Source organism: Cervus canadensis, chromosome 3, assembly GCF_019320065.1.
Source record: "Cervus canadensis isolate Bull #8, Minnesota chromosome 3, ASM1932006v1, whole genome shotgun sequence".
In the NCBI taxonomy this organism is placed as follows: Eukaryota; Metazoa; Chordata; class Mammalia; order Artiodactyla; family Cervidae; genus Cervus; species Cervus canadensis.
The window spans coordinates 81262184-81276049 of record NC_057388.1 but is presented as its reverse complement, the minus strand read 5'-3'; the positions used below and the strand labels follow the sequence as shown (position 1 = coordinate 81276049).

At 38.6% G+C, this 13866-nt stretch overlaps 1 protein-coding gene across 1 annotated transcript; it reads right to left on the bottom strand.

Annotated features, from left to right (window-relative positions):
• Window positions 1-734: 734 nt before the first annotated feature.
• On the bottom strand, window positions 735-12719 carry WNT16 (Wnt family member 16). Its single transcript, XM_043463565.1, has 4 exons — window positions 12297-12719; window positions 11863-12104; window positions 9790-10076; window positions 735-3133 (listed from the first exon to the last, which is right to left on the bottom strand). The coding sequence occupies exons 1-4, from the start codon at window positions 12704-12706 to the stop codon at window positions 2669-2671; spliced, it is 1404 nt and encodes a 467-aa protein (XP_043319500.1). The 5' UTR covers window positions 12707-12719; the 3' UTR covers window positions 735-2668.
• Between the last annotated feature and the right edge of the window lie 1147 nt (window positions 12720-13866).

The following is a 13866-nucleotide window of genomic DNA, read 5'->3' as shown; positions in this document are numbered from 1 at the left end:
GTATATTTCCTTTAATGTTTGTCAGTTTGGGTTGCTTTTTTTTTTTTTGTTACCTGCAAAATAAGGAGCCCAAGTTGGTGCTAGTGGTAAAGAAACTGCCAGCCAACGCAGGAGGCATAAAAGAGGAGGGTGGGGAAGATCCCTGGAGGAGGACAAGGCAGACTGCTGCAGAATTCTTGCCTGGAGAATCCCACGGACAGAGGAGCCTAGCGGGCTGCAGTCTGTAGGGCACAGTGTCCAACACAACTGAAGCAACGTAGCATGAACGCAAGAAACAGTGCAGCCACAACAGCCTGGACTGGATAGAATTGTTTGGGTCCCAGAACACGTATTTATTTCAAGAGCACCATGATGCTACCTGTACTATGATGGGGACTGTGAAGGGAATAGCCCAAAACTAGGCTGTCAGCTGGTAAAATAGACATGTGAGACGTTCACGGATGGCTTCCAAGCTGATGCCAGGGGGAAGGGAAAGAACCCAAAGACGCAGCTCGGGAGTTGGAAGTTATTACTCAGGCATGCAGGGGTGGGAAGAGGGGTGGGAGTGTCGAGTTGGCACCAGTTTTTCAGAAATGGCTGAATAGTAATCATGTTTTTGTGAATTAAAGGCTCCCCTGTTCTCACGATTGGTTCCTAAGGTAATTATGAAAAGTTTTCTAGTCAATAGAAAGAAATGGTCATTAATGGAAACTGCAGCCTTCATCGTTTAAGAGAGTGCTTATTTTCAATGCAGATAAAATATTTACTTAACAAAAAAAAAAAAAGAAGGCATACTAATAAATGTCTATTATTCAGGTTACTCTAATCAGTGGATGCTAAAGAATGGCAAACCACTCTTTTAAATAAGCACTATATTCATTCATTTGTCATTTTGGAGTCTCTTTTTCAGTAAATAGTAATTTTGTTAAACTTTAAGGGTCACAGTTAAATGTTTAGCCTTGATTTTAATATTAGATCAGAGTCATTTTCCATGGTTTGCTCTTTTTCACAAATTATTGCTCTGCCTTGGTAAATTAATTGAAAGGAAATAGAATGAGACTAGGGTGAGCAGGGAAAATTTTCTTTAGCTTATTTTAAGAAAAAGAATATTCTTTCTTTGTCCATTCTGAACTTAGAAAATCATTTTTTTTCTATATGATACTGAAATATTTAACAATTCATTAAAAAAACAGCATTTACATTAAAATACAACCTTAAATACAGCCCTGTAATTTTTACCAGGAACCTTGTAAAATAGGATGAATATACATGCACGAATACTAAAACAAAAAAGACCATTCAACATTCACATGAAAAAGCAGCATTAAACACAATGTAATAAATATCCAGGATATCAAATCCACAAATTGATCATTATTCTGATTTAGATCCTTTTTCCAGTTAAGCCTTTTACTGTATAATTTATTATAATAACCTTACAAGTTAAACATAACTAATTAAAAACAGAATTCAACTTAATCTGACTGCTGAAATAGCACAATTATCAATATATTGCAGCATATTTTAATTTATAACATATAAAACTGCCATTTTGGCAGGAAATACACATCCATATAACTAACTGCTCAATGAACTTCTGCAATGTATAAAAAATGTCAGAGTCAATAGTATGAAAGGAAACAGAAGCTAATATTATTTCTGAGATAATTTTATTGCCTTAGCTCTTGGGCTTTGGCAAAAAATATCTTAAGTTTCAATATATATCATATAATTAAATACAGTATTTACAAAATAGAAAAAATCCAGCAAAGTATTGTAAAAAACACTGTCTTTACATATTTAAAGTGTGCTTTTCCTTACAATGCATGAGAGCCCTTTAAATTTTTACTTCCAATTGTCCCATATGCTTTTAAAATCCCATCTTCCACCAATAATTCAGGGCTGAGTTTTTAAGAATGGAAACTGATCTATAGTAAGAGTGTAAAGTGAAAGGTAAAGGTTGCTATATACCTTCCTGATGTTTTTCTAGATAAATTCTCTGGGTTAAAAGTCATTTAAAATCCAAATCATACATTTTACTTTTTACATTTTGCTTCTTTTGTTTTGTCACTAAATAACTCTAATAAACATGCTTTAAGAGATGTTGTATCACTTAGGAAGATTCTTTCTTTTGAAATGAATGAAAGTTTAAGTAGGCATCTACCACTTCTGTTAACCTGTCACCATCTTCTGTTTCAATGCACAAACTATTATTTCTTCACAAAAAACTGCTGAAAGAATAAATGAGATTCATGTTTACTGTTCCTTGTTGCTACAATAGGTGTTTTAAAAAGTGACTAATATTCACCCACCACTACTGAGTTAAATAACTGAGTTCCATAGTCCAGGATCTTATCCTGAGTATGGACCAGGTCTCTTGGCATGAAGACTATTTTCCGTTCTTCCTTACGAGACAGATGATCTTCCTTGTATTTCAATTTATATTCCCTAAACCACCAAAATGTGAACCCAAACTTTTTCCATTTCAGAATCCCAAGAAATCCACATGCTTGGTGTGTGATTAGATATCAGATAAGAGGACCTCTGTGAGAGGCTGGAGGATCTGGGAATTCTGAGGAGGAGGCAGGAGTCAACTTCCCCAGCTCTGCACAGTGGGAGGCACCCTCTGGGTGGTATTCCCATTATACTTCTGTCAAGGAGGACTCTTGCCCAAGGCTGGATGGAGTGGTTATTTGCAAGTGTGGACATCAGTCATGCTTTCACACCTCCTGCAGCGGACATAACAGCACCAGATAAATTTGCATTCACATCTCTCCACGTGCCTGACCACATGGGTGTTGTAGCCTCGGCCACAGCAGAGGAGGTTGCAGCCATCGGCGCCCTCCGACGTGCGGTTGCACTCTCTGCCTTGAGTCCCTGGAATCCCGAGTTTCTTATCCTCAACACAGTAATTGGGAGACTTATTGACGTAGAGCAGATCATCCTTGCGGATTGGTATTTTCCTCTGATCTTTTTCTCTCCTGTGCATTTTCCTCTTTATTTTGTCTGAGATTTGGACACTGTTTTCATATTTATCCTTCAACAGATGGCCAATCTTTTCAAAAGAAGACATGGTTTTCCAGCATGTTTTCACAGCACAGGAGCCGGAAACTCCGTGACAACGGCAGTCTAAAGACATCAACTTGGCGACAGCCTGCAACCAACAGGAATTGAGTGAAACATCGTTCATGAACTGTTTTACCCAACAACAAAAGCACCACCCACCTAATCTGACTCTATTTCCTCCTATATAAAAGCAATGGTTATATATTTCAATGAAAATAATAAAATGATTTTTAAAATACTTTAATTAAATAAGAAAATAAAATAATTTTAAAATAAGGATGTTTTTGGACCTAAAAAATCTTTTGGATCGCTTAGAACCCAAATGTTTGGTCCTTCTCTTGACCCTACAGAGCAAACCTTTCTAGTTTAAAACTGCAGGCCAGGCTAATAATGTCATCAGAGATGAGCTGAGATAACAAAGGGAAGCTACTTTTATTTCTAATCTCTCACTTAATCTTGGGTGTCAGAGGATGTTCATTCATGCCTCCATGTTCCTGATACCATTCATTTTAGCATCTTGCTACTTGGAGTGTGGTTCATGGACCAACAGCACCAGCACAGACATGCAGACTCTGAGCCCCCCACCAAACCTGCAGAATCAAAATCTACATCTTTGTAAGATCCTCGGGTGACTTGTATACACGCAGAAATACCTGTGGAACTTTACAAATAACCCCTGAGATTCTCACTTAATTTGTCAGGGTGGGGTCAAGGCAATGACTTCTACAAGGCTACGCAGATGATTCCAAGAGCATCCGAGGATGAGATCTACCAAAGTGAGTGTGCTTGGTTTTTATCACTGCAAAAACCAGTTATATTCACAGGGGTTTGGAGGCGGGGCATGCTATCCCCTAGTCACAGACCACATGAGAAACCTAAATTGGTCCAAAAAAGATGAGGCTGGAGAGTGTGGCTGCTCCCAACCAATTCTTCCCCCTCTTCTGGAAAATTAATTCAAAACATATGTCCTATTCTTGACGGATAGGTAGCACCATTCTAACATGGAAAAGGAATAATATTTATATGATTTTTCACTTCTAAGTGCTGAGTTATTTTATTCAGACTGAGGAATTAAATGAGATTACATACATCGGTAAGAGCCCACTGCCTGACACACATTTATGTCAAAATAAATGCCCCTTCCCCTGAGGAGGAAAGTATAGGAAGAGATGAGATAAAATTTCAAATAGAGCTAACCAAGCGAAAACAATACAGAGATTTCTAAAACAGAAGTTTTAGAATTCTAATTTCTTACATACCGGGCTAGTCGGCGTAACTTCCTTCAATCCCCAGAGGATGGCAGAGCAGATTAATAAATTGTTAGGACTAACTGGAGAGTTGACATTCTGTCAACATGCCGGGTAAAATAAAAAATGATCTATTCATTCAATAACTTAGAAGTTATGTGTGTAATCCTCCAAAGAAAGAAAAAACCCCACAGCTTAAATTCCACTTACAGTTCTTATCAAAACTATACAAAATGACAGGGGTTTATACTTAGCAATTTTCTACCACACTTGACATTGACATGTATGTGGAATGTTACATTTCTTAACAAATTAACTAAAGTTTCTGTACTATCTAATGAGACAGAGTATTTCAAACAATTTATTATATTTGCAGACTTGAATGAGAGCATATAGTATTGATTTATGTAATATTCAATAGTTTTTATTAGTGTTTAAAATAATAAACCAAACAACATTTAAACATTGCCCTTTATAGAATGCAACACATATGATTTTTTGAATTTATAAAACTAAGGAGCAAATAGATATGTCTATTTCTTGTTATCTTCAGTAAAATTTATCTTTCAATAATATGAAAACAATTCATAGAGTATGGTACACAAACTGATTCAGTTAAATTGATGGCATTTGATATTCACAAAACCTTCAATTCTTTAAAATATCTCCAGGCAAATAAATGTTAAAATATTGTGATCTGCCAACTTTGTTCAGATTTTAAGTGTCCGAAGGATGTAAGAAAATGAGAGCTCAATCAATGCCAGGTAGCCATAAAACAAATTGTCCAAAGAAAACCAAAAATCTAAGAATGTAAGTTTATGCGTTGAAACCTGATCATCGTTCGTTACAGTCATCACTTGTGATTTAGGACTGCTTCTTGCTCAGATTCTTGACTGAGGAGCTCACTTTTTCTTTTTATTAAGCAGTTCAGGCATCATGTAAGGTGTTGCCAATTTGCAAGGCATGGAGGACAGAACGGATGCTCACCAAAACACTTTTGAACCATTTTAACTCTCTTCTATCGGTAAACTGCATCAAGAGGATGCAATAAAGACCAACTTCTTCAACAAATGAGACACTGCTAGGAACTCAATGATATTGGGAGACTCTGATCTGGCAGGTTTTCCCGCAATTCCTCAGCCCACAAAGTCCAAATCTGACACACTACCACCCAGGTTTGAAGGATAAAAGAGAAGACTGATTTTGAATATGGGGATAACACCTGCTGAATTTGTGCTGAAATTTGGGGTGAGTTTCCTGCCGTAGAAAACAAGATACTTTTAAATACCTGGAGTTAACTAAATTTTCCAAAGATATTTTTAAGGAATGTTATTCTACTATCTTTTAATTCCATTACTCTTTTGTCCTTAAAAATAAGTATAAGAAAAGAAAGCATTTTTATTATACATGTGAATATTATTCACATTTATATTCTAGAATAGAAAGACAAATAACGTGACACACAATTTAAATGATGATACCTTTGTAAGACTCCAAGGAAGAAACTTGGGCAAATACAGATAAGACAAAGCAATGCAATCACCACAAGGAGAATTTGATGAAATGCAGAGTTCAAGAGCAGATAACATGCAGACACACATACACACAGGATTTAACTCTACGGAGCTCAGTGTTCCTCAGAGCACATTTTCATAAATTATTTTACTTGATTTAGCTTAATAAGAAAAAAATCCCTTGCATATAGTAGGTAGTTAATGAAGAACATGTACCTGCTTATTATTCCAATTTGACAGAAAAATTAATAGCCTGGTTAAGACATTTGTCTTCCGTAAGGAAAACTGGAAATATATGATATGAAGTCTTTATATGCAGCAGGATAATTTCGGTAGAACAAAGAAAAATGAAAGTCGAAAATTCAAGTATATTTAAGAACACTCCAAAACACTCCAAAAATACATATTCTGAAGTTTTTCAGCTGGGAGTTTTAATTGATGTCAAATAGCCATTCTGAGCTGCAATGATAGCAGAGTGATTTTCTAACAGGAAAAGTAAGAGAATAGCAAGCGAATGAGTTGTGTGTGGTTATGAGAAAATTCCTTTCTCTACTTAGTTGAGTTGTTAAGGTTTATAACGATATTAACAGAGGAATGTTTTATTAACTATTGCAAACAGATGTGCACATTTTGGTATAATATTTTTAAACTAGGGGAGAGCAATTAGGAGCGTAGCATTTAATCTACTGGGCTCCCTGTGTTAAGTTTTGGTTTGATAAATTTATGATGAAGTGAAATAGGAAAGATGCATCATTAACACTTAATGTAAAAATAGAAACCGCTTGAGAAGTGGTCTAAGAAGTGACTGGCCCCACAACTTTGACTCAGAGGTAACACAGCTGGAGGTGACTGTTTTCCAGTATATTGCGTTATCCAAACTTCACAGAAATGACAAAAAAAAAAAAACCATTATGGAACATTTTGTGACATTTCATTTTGTCCACTATCAGATGATCTGTTTTAAGTTTTTATGAAAACGGTGACATAAATTGTATGACTATATGCAGAATTCCTATTTCTCTGATCCATTTTGTCCCTTTCAGTTCAAAAATATATTTGTATCTGCTGAAAAGCAAAACATTTGCATGTTATTCAAGTACTTATAAATATTCTTGAAACAGGTCAATGAAATTTGGGGGTGGGGCCCATGCCACTTTTTTGAGTTACTCATCATAAAACAAATTATGGGGTAGGGAAACTTAAAAGTTTATGAGGTGGACATGGGAAGAATGGAAATATTTTAAGCACACCAAAAGAAATACCCATAAATATTCCAAGTCACATTATTCCCAGAAGTTCTGCCCTTGGAAGACATCACATCATTCTGTTAGCCAATCACCATTCAGCAACATTATTCTTGGAGTCATAACTTTAGGAATGGTGTCAGAAACCAAGTGGGAATTAGAGTATTTAAGGTCAGCGGTTAGAAAATAATCTATTCTGCTCACAGCACTACTAAGCGCCAGTACCCACATTGCTCTGAACGCGTTCCTACATTTGGAGCTTGGGATTTTGAGATGAGGAAAATCAACTCAATTGAATGCAGACCTCAAAACCTTACACAGAAGAATATGCCTATTAGATTAAAATCCTAATGGCCAATATTGAAAATGCAGTTGTTTGTTCTTCCATGTTAGATAATATCTTGGAAACCTGGTTGATTTTTGTTGTTGCTGCGGTAATGGTGGTGATGGTGGTTTTTTTTTTTTTGACCACCAATGGAAAGAAAAATATTAAAATGTTTTGAATTGTAATACTTCATGAGAAAAGACCAACAAAAACATCAATGTAGTACCCTCAAAATATCCAGGTAATATTTTGTAATATTTTAAGATTCCATGTTGACCAATGTGGAAAAAATGAGATTCAGTGAAAAAACTGAAATTTATCCAAAATGCATATATATCTATAAGCTGAATTTTTGCTTCATAATTAGAAAAATAGCAAAAACCTCAGTAAAGTGAGGAGATTGTTTTATTGCCAACAAACAGTGGATTTAAATTGATGCTGAATAGTTGTATGTTTTTAATAAAATCAGAATATAAATAGATCAGATCAAAGTTAATAGTTAGAGGCAAATATTACTACCTAATTAAAAAAAAAACACATAAGATGGAATAAGATTAAATAACTGCCTAATATCACTAATAAAAATACATTTTAGAATACTTTGGGACTTTTCATAAGGTTGGAGACAACTTTATTCAAAAGAATGAATTATCAAATGAATTTCCAAGTTTTGTGATCTGATTAAAGTCTTTTTTGTCTCTACCCAGCTATTCAAAGAATGACTAAAGAAGATTTAAGATCTAAGGTGACAATAAATATTCATTTAATTGTTTTCTTGTTTTTAAAACACACTAATTTGACCTGGAGTTTTTCTCTAGTTTAACTCTAGAGCTTTAAAGAACACATGTTAATTACATCTAATCTCTTTTACATCAATATGTTAGAAATAATAAAAATTCCTTTACTAGATATTATTTAAACTGAAGTGAAAACTCATTCATTTAATCTTTTTAAATGTAAGACTTTATCAAGAAGAGACATGGTGTCAGCAGGAGTAACTTTAGTGAAATAACTTAGAATTTCAAAACAAAAAAGTGAAAAGCTTACATAGCTATTTACTGATTTTCCTATTTCCTAATTTTCCATTTTGAATCAATATTCAAATTGAACTGAATATTCAAATTTGAATTTGAAATGTTATAGTGATATATTGAGTTTTCAGTTTTAGTATTTTAAACCAAAGTGGTTAAGTAAAGAAAACTGGCAGAAACTTGCAACTATTCCAAGCGGGTTCCATTTATTCACTTTCCAAAAATGTAAAACAAATGCAACATATACTTTAAATATTCCTGAGAGATACCGCAACTTACTTTAATTTATTGCAGGAGAATGTGGCAGATTGTAACGACTACTTTGGGACCGTTGCAGGTTATTGAATATTTACAATAATATAGGATATGTGGTGATATTCCCATCCTGAAAAGATTATTACAAAATAGGAAATATATATTCCTAAGAGAGGTTTTAACTGTTTTTGGAAAGTCACTATGAATTGCCAAGTAATTCAACTATGCTGTAGAACTCAAAGCTTATTGCATCAATATTCATTAAAATAAGTATATAAAAGTTAAATTAAGCTACAAATTACTCCCTCTTAAGAAAATTTAGTATTAAAAATTCATTTATAAGGTTAATTAGATGGTAGTTCTTCAAATTTTCCTCTCCTTGAAACTTTAATATATCTATATTTTAAAATACCCAAATATTTAATACATCTATAGTTTTTTACATTTATCGATACTTCTGTTTTTACAATGAATCTACATTGCTTTATAATAACTACTTCCTTTAAATAAATTTTGTTTTTTACAAAAATTATTGAGCTATGTATTCTGTAATGTATTTGAGAACATTTTGCTAGACAAAGGACAGACTGATAACTTCTTTAAGATGCCATTGCCAATGAAAAAATATATTTGAAAAAATATATTTAAAACAATAATGCAAATTCAAATTTGAGAAAATGAAATTTGATTCGGTCCCGTTAGAAAGGCAGATACTGTAAGTCTTATTTGGGTTTCTACAACTAATCATCTAAAGGGGTGGAATAAAACGACCCAGTCGGCACTAGTACTTCTATTATTTTATAATTGGCGTTTTAGGTATACGAATATACAATCACATATATTAATACATTCTATAACAAGATTCAAGTCACATCAGATGGAAACTTAAACTAAATCAATGTGGTCAGTACAGGCTCATGAAAGAAAAAAAATATATTTATATATATAGTTGCTGTTATACATATATAATAAAAATTTCATATATATATATATATATTTTTTTTTTTTGCCTGAAAGAGTTTTAGTTTTTAAATCATTCGACTATTTGGTCAGATTGATCCAGAAATGTAACCCTAGTGCTATTATGCCTAAAGGCACTGGATTTCTATTCCATTTTCTAATACATACCTGCCTTCCAGCTTCATTGTTATGTAGGTTCATTGCTAACAGTACTTTGCTTTCCTTTGCCGTGGTGTTTCTGATGGGGAAATCTAGGAACTTTCTGCTGAACCACATGCCATACTGGACATCATCGGAGCAGCCCCCCCAGTGCCAGCCTTCACTCGCTGAGCCGCCGTTCTGCAAGGTGGTGTCACAGGAACACTCGGTCATGTTGCCTGCGCTGCATGACCTGGTCACAGAATGCACCAGGCCTGCAGCCATCACAGCATAAATAAATGCCGTTTCCTTGGTGCCTAGAATAAGAAATAAGTTGCTAAATGAATGAGCCATACCACTCTCTGCTTATGTTCATAACAAAGCCGCCTCCTTACCCTCTTATCAGGAAAGCAACTTCTCAAGGGATGCTTTCATGAGTACACATTTACAAAGGACAATTTCATATTGTTCTCATGTTTTAAAAAAGCAACATTAATTTTCAGCATGATTTTCCTTTATTGTATGTCATTAATTGTCCTCATACTCTAAAATCATCTGTTTGTATTTTCAATTTGAGATGTCTGTCAGCACCCAGCTCAGCACTTAATAGACAATGAAAATACAACAAATACACATTGAATTCAAAATCTCTTGCATGGACACCGTAAATAGTAAGACAACGCCCCAAGGAGCCCCGCTTACCTTTCTCTTTAAACTTAAAACATTATCACAAAACACAGGCTGAAAAATTGGTGTCACTTTTGTTTCTACAAAAAAAATACATGTCAAGATGCAAACTAAAATTAAGCAAATACTAAAGCAATTAGGAGATAAACGTTATAGTTTACTTTCACATCAAAGATGTTTTAATGATATACTGAATAACAATATTAATGTGAAAGTTAAATATTATATTCATATTCCTATATACAATGTTATATCCTCTCACACTACTAAGGGCAATTAAAGATAATTGAAATGTCATCAGCAAAAAAAAAAGAATTGTTATGGAAAACCGTTGAACACTGACTATGTATATAACACATCTGCAATAGGTTTCCAGCTAAAATTTTTGAAAATTGAAGTCCTATTAAAATATTAGTAAAATGGACCAGAAGGGACCCAGCAGGCGACTTTCCCCGTCCTTAGAGATGTACAGATTGAAGTAGAAACGTTATCACGCCGTTGTCCAATAAACCTTTTCAACAGCTGATGCCTCTACATTTCAGCAACTGTGAAGAACACATTCTCTTTTTTTCTTTTTGCAGGGAGTCGGTTCTCTTTCGAAAGGGTGTGACAGCCAAAGCGCAGCGGGGCAAAAGCGATGTTTGGCGGCGGTGAGTGTAGGGACCCGGCGGGGAAGGGTCAAAGGTGGAAGGGGAACGGAAATGAATATGAAAAACGACTAAGAATCTTTCAGAGCCCAGGTTCTGAAATTCTTTGAATCTGCTGACACCTCTGTACCTTTATCCTTACTAAGTCGCTAGGCACGTGGGAGTGGAACTTTGTTTCCCTGCGGATTCCCGCGCCTCGGATGTGCGCACAGGAGAAAGGGTAGAAGGAAAGGAATAGAGGGGAAAACCAAAGTCGTGCTCGAGTTAGCCTCACGAGGGTTGTCCGGGAAAGTCCCTTTAAAATCGCCATTATTCCGTCTACGCGGTGTTCCCGGGAACCAACCACCGTGGGGTTTCGCTGCAATTAGCCACTTGTCCAGGGCTCAGCGCGCAGCGGAGCTGCTTAAATCAAAGCAGATGCGGCCTCGGCATTCCCTGCAGCCGACATCATGTTTCTCCAGCTGGTCCCCCACGTAGGGGGGCGCTACGGGGTCCGAGGGGTCGGCGGGGTGGAGCGTCAGAGTTTTTCTTCCAGCTCCAGCCGGGGGCCGCGGGAAGGAGGAAGAGCTACACTTCCACGCGCTGCGCTCCGGACCTGGGGTGTCACCCCACCCCCACCCAGGACCGCACCTGCACCCGGATCTGGCTTCCGTCGCCCCCTAATTTCCTTCCACTAAAGGACCTCTCTGGGGAATTTAAAGAGCGACGGGACCGTCCGAGCACTGTTTAGTTTACAGGAACTTCCAGCCGCGAGAGTCCCGGGACTCACCGCTGCTCAGCTCGTAGCCAAAGAGAGGGCTGGCGCCCGGAGGGGCGGCGGCGGCCACCAGGCAGTTCCATCTCTCGTGCCTGAACTGGCTTCTGCACTCCTGAATGCCCAGCCGGGCGCCCTCGCGGATGCTGGGCAGCAGGTACGGTTTCTTCTTGCACAGCTCCTTCTGGCGGCTGTTCAGAGGCAAGTTGGCACAGCCCAGCTTCTCCGGAACCCCAAAGGAGGCGATGCCCAACCACCTGTAAGACACGGCCGCCCCTAGCGTAAGCCGCTGCCCTGCTCTCCTCCCCATGCCCAGATGTTTACCCGAAATTTAGGTCACCCGCCCTAGGGCTCCCGCCCCTTCTCCCCCGCCCCAGCTGAGAGTTCTCTGAGGCTGGGCACCCCCTTTTGCCACAAATCCCGTGCGCCCCTGCTGCCCCCATACTCACATCCAGTTTCCTTGGGCTCCGCAGGGGAACAGCGCGAACACGGCTGCCCACAGCGCGCACAGGCGGGACAGTCCCAGGAGCGCTGCTCTGTCCATGGCCCCCGCATGGAGTCCCCCAGCCCCAGCCACTCCTCTTCGACCCTCCCCACCCAGAGGCCGGCCAGGCCAGGTCAGTTCCCCCGCACCAAGTTGTCCCTCGCCTCCCTTGTCCCTGCAGACAACGTAAAAAGAAGGCCAGCCGTAGTAGGTGTTCAAAGCAGCTTTCCCCTCGCGAGCGGGGAGCAGCGTGAGGAAGTTGAGAAAGTAGCCTGGGGCCCTCCTCCGGCGCCAAGTTGGAGATGTGCAGGAGATGCGGGAGCGTCCGTCGCATTCCAAGGTGAGAAACTTCTGTTGATGTAGCTCTGTCTCCATCGCCCCCGGCCTCTCCTCCCATCTCCTCCCCCCACCCTGGCTGCGCCTGGAACCTGATTGGCCCAGCAGCAGCCCCTCATCTCATCATCCCCGGACTTCAGGCTCCCATTGGCTGAGAGCGGACTCCGCGGGGGGCGCTCGGGCCCGCTGCTTCCTGACAGCAGGTCCAGACCCCTGTGTTCCCGACCTTTCCTCCCGTCTCAGTCTCCGGAGAGTGGGTCTCTGCGGGAGGAATATTGATACAAGCCGAAGACTATAGGGGTGCTTCTGTCTTAATAAACCTGGGCGAAGGTGTGGGTTGAACGGGCGATGTTAGAGAGCCACCCACCCCAGTCGCATATGGATTAATTACACTCTGGGTGGAGCGGCTGGAAATTCTCACTGCTCACCTTTCTTTCCTCTCCTTTACCCCACAGAAGAATAATTTTTTGAGTCTGGGTTGGTACCAAAAAGTTGACTTGTCCACACCCTGACTGAGGTCTCAACATGTCAGCAGACTCGAGAATGAGAGAAATACTGTCAAGCTTGACATCTGTCGTCATCTGTGCAGACATTTACTTTTATCAAAAGGGAAGATTCTAGCCTAGCATCTATTAATAATCTATCGTATTTAAATTGTGTTAGGTGATTTCATTTTGCCGATTTGTCTTTTTTTTCTGTGATCTTTGAGAGCACTGTCAGAGACGGAGGGCAGAGAGTGGATGTGAGTGAGAACTGTCTGGAGAGTTCTAAAAAAATTGACGGTCCTGTTCTCCTCAATGCACACTATGCCTTTCTCAGGGAATTTGGACATACTGAAGACAAATTTTAGAAACTTATTTATGAAACACCTACTGTGTGTCCAGTACTGTGGGAATTTCTGAAGATAAGATCTCTTTCCTTAGAGGCACAAACCAGCCATAGAGACAAGTCTGAAACAAATTAATTTGAGATTATTAATAAAGAAAAACATAGAATCCAGCAAGTTACTCTTCTGGAGGCAAAGAGTTCAGATGCAGGAGAATGTTCTGGTGCCTGGCAGTTTAGAAAGATTAGCTAACCAGTGTTTTCCAGGATAGAAGATCTCTGGGGAGAACTCTGAAGTCAGGTGGCACATGCTTTTAGCTGTGATATCAGAAAACTCTGTCTCACCTAACTGGCAACAGGAAATGTGTATGAGA

Excerpts from the sequence above, each read along its gene's own strand:
- WNT16 (XM_043463565.1), bottom strand. The coding sequence starts at position 12,706 with ATGGAGACAGAGCTACATCAACAGAAGTTTCTCACCTTGGAATGCGAC. Across the intron at positions 12,105-12,296 it reads GGAGCCCAAGGAAACTGGAT|GTGGTTGGGCATCGCCTCCT; the intron begins GTGAGTATGGGG and ends CGTGTCTTACAG. Across the intron at positions 10,077-11,862 it reads TGGCTACGAGCTGAGCAGCG|GCACCAAGGAAACGGCATTT; the intron begins GTGAGTCCCGGG and ends TTCTTATTCTAG.